At 43.6% G+C, this 2,381-nt stretch overlaps 1 protein-coding gene across 1 annotated transcript; it reads right to left on the bottom strand.

The window, feature by feature from the left end:
• Nucleotides 1–1,816: 1,816 nt before the first annotated feature.
• On the bottom strand, nt 1,817–2,327 carry PHALS_02204 (uncharacterized protein; the record flags this gene model as incomplete). The annotated part of the gene is made up of 2 exons (XM_024719235.1): nt 1,817–2,054; nt 2,212–2,327. The coding sequence occupies 2 exons, from the start codon at nt 2,325–2,327 to the stop codon at nt 1,817–1,819; spliced, it is 354 nt and encodes a 117-aa protein (XP_024572665.1).
• Nucleotides 2,328–2,381: the final 54 nt, after the last annotated feature.

Here is a 2,381-nt window from a genome sequence, read left to right as displayed (position 1 = left end):
GGAGAATATCATGGAAAGTTTTGCAGGAGCCATTATCGGCATTCTTGCAACTTTGAGCAGCCAAGGTACACCCCTAATGTAATGGGCCAGGTATCACGACACATGTTGTGTATCCCACATTTTTGGTATGTCAAACATTAACCATATACCATATCTAGTTGTATATCCACTTTCAGTTCCATTGTATCAGAACTGGAAGTACTTATCAGGGTAGATAGGTTTGAAGCCTATTGACTATAATAATTAATCACCTTTCCTACTCTCTACGTAAGTGAGCGGCCCGTCCGAAGCGAGCAACACGCAGTAAGGCGTGTCAGTTGACCGAAGCTTTTATCAGAAAAAAGTGTGTATACGGATGGACAATTCCCGTTACATCTCATGAAGGGTACGGATTTCATCAGCTGTAGGGGCTCTTAGCGAGGGCGATACTTCTGAGGAGTAATAACCTGTATAGATAGAGAGCTTCTCCTGCTGCCCGTTTGCTCTCGGTAAAAACGGAAGGCCCCGTTGCATAGGATGTGTTAGAGCTCCGCCAGTTCAGTCGATTGAATACCGTCAAAAAGACGATATGATTTGGGCAAGAGTCGGCGAGCTCTTGCGATTATAACTGTGCAAGTGGGCTCCCTGAGACAATTTCAATTTGCTCGTGACGAGCCGGTGAGCGTCGCGGCGGGGTGTCGTAATGTAAATTGCAAAGGCTGGAATGAGTTTGCAAGCGAAGCAAATGCTTATTCGGCGTTTAATTCTCCGCAATGCTTTGATAATACAAAGGTTGTGTGAACCCTATTGTGTTTTCCATTTTAAGAAAGAAAACTGTAATGGGATAAGAACTGTATCATTTACACTGTTGTATACTTGCTCAAAGTATTTATAAAATAATCTACAATCGTGCGAATTTCACTTTGCACTTTTGTGTGATGCAAAAATTCATCAGTACCAAAGTATCGATACGATAGCTTTCGGGGCTGATAATTAAAATATCATTATCATGAAATATTGTTACACCTATATATTAAGGTCAAGTAATTCTGAATAAAATCTTGAAATTGATTAGTAACGTAGACAACCAGTTACGATAGAGGCTCTCGCTTTCGCTCTTTGTTGGAGCAAAGGATTCCATCTTCCATGCGTAATTGAAATGAACTCTGCAGATTATACCATGTGAGGCTGAAAATGCAGCAAGAATATACGCTAATCTGTCAGCCTTTTGCTCTTCACTAACTAAGTTCATTTGGTACGAGCGCTTGTTGAAATCTAATCCGACACAGACGGCGCACTTGATCTTGTCAGGGCTGGAGAGGTGGGTTGAGTCTCAATGCGCTTCATTTTTTTTCTTTGGGCGTGTAACGGGGTTACGCGTACCCTTGTAGGAATGGGCACGCTGCACAAGAATGGGCGGGTCGCACAAGATTGTGCGAACGTACATACGTGCGTATTACATAGTTACTGTAACCACACAGTGGTGTGGCTACGCTGTAACAAGAAAGTACCACGTGACAGAATTGCCAGTAGTAATGTTTAATTAGATTTTGCTATATTGATTAGGTACCAGTATAGTAATTAGAAAAACCTAGGGTTTTAGGTATTGACACTCTGCCGCAACTAAAACAATTAATTACTTTCAGTTTCGAACAGAAGTATTTGTTTGCCTCAAGAAACTTTAATTGTACTTGGATGTAGCGATCCGCTACACTCGTACTGGTTCTTGGAAAGACGTAAGGTCTGTGACCTTAGCTTAGCTTCCTTTAAGGAAAGAGCTACGGCAACCCCCTGCAGGACGACTACATTTCGTTAGGACCGGGGATGATTGATGAGCTCAGAATTGCAGGTCGTTCAAGGACTCATTTCGACGGCTGGTACGCGCGTCGATTTGCGTCGGTCGTCCATTAGTCATAAAAAAATGACGTGAAAGTGCAGTTTGTTGACCGACTTTAGTGCAGCAACGGTATGAAAGTATGGAGCCTTCATGTACTGGAAATAGCCGCACGTGCACGGCGCCGTTCGCTTGTCGAGATCGACAGCGTATTCCATAGGTACCTTGCCATCCTTGTAGACTGTTGTAACAAACGATGTCGAGCATGTCGGTAATATCGTGATCTTCACCACGACATCACTTAGTCGTGAGGTGATGATCTTTTCACTTGACTTCATCTTGAATGCCCCCCCATGTTATTTTTTGTACGCGACAAATCCTATATGTTGGTATATGACCGAGCAACAAAGAAGTTGTCTTTGTCGGCCTCGTCACCTGACGAGGCAATGTTGGAGCGAGCGCGGTCGCCGGCATCAGCCGGGTGGTCATCATCTGAGCTGCCCATGTCTTCCATGTAGTCGTCTTTGCTGAGAATATTGTACTTGTGGCTGGTATGGCTTTCATATAA

Source organism: Plasmopara halstedii (assembly GCF_900000015.1).
Source record: "Plasmopara halstedii genome assembly, contig: Scaffold_179, whole genome shotgun sequence".
In the NCBI taxonomy this organism is placed as follows: Eukaryota; Oomycota; class Peronosporomycetes; order Peronosporales; family Peronosporaceae; genus Plasmopara; species Plasmopara halstedii.
This window is presented reverse-complemented; position numbering and strand designations above follow the sequence as displayed.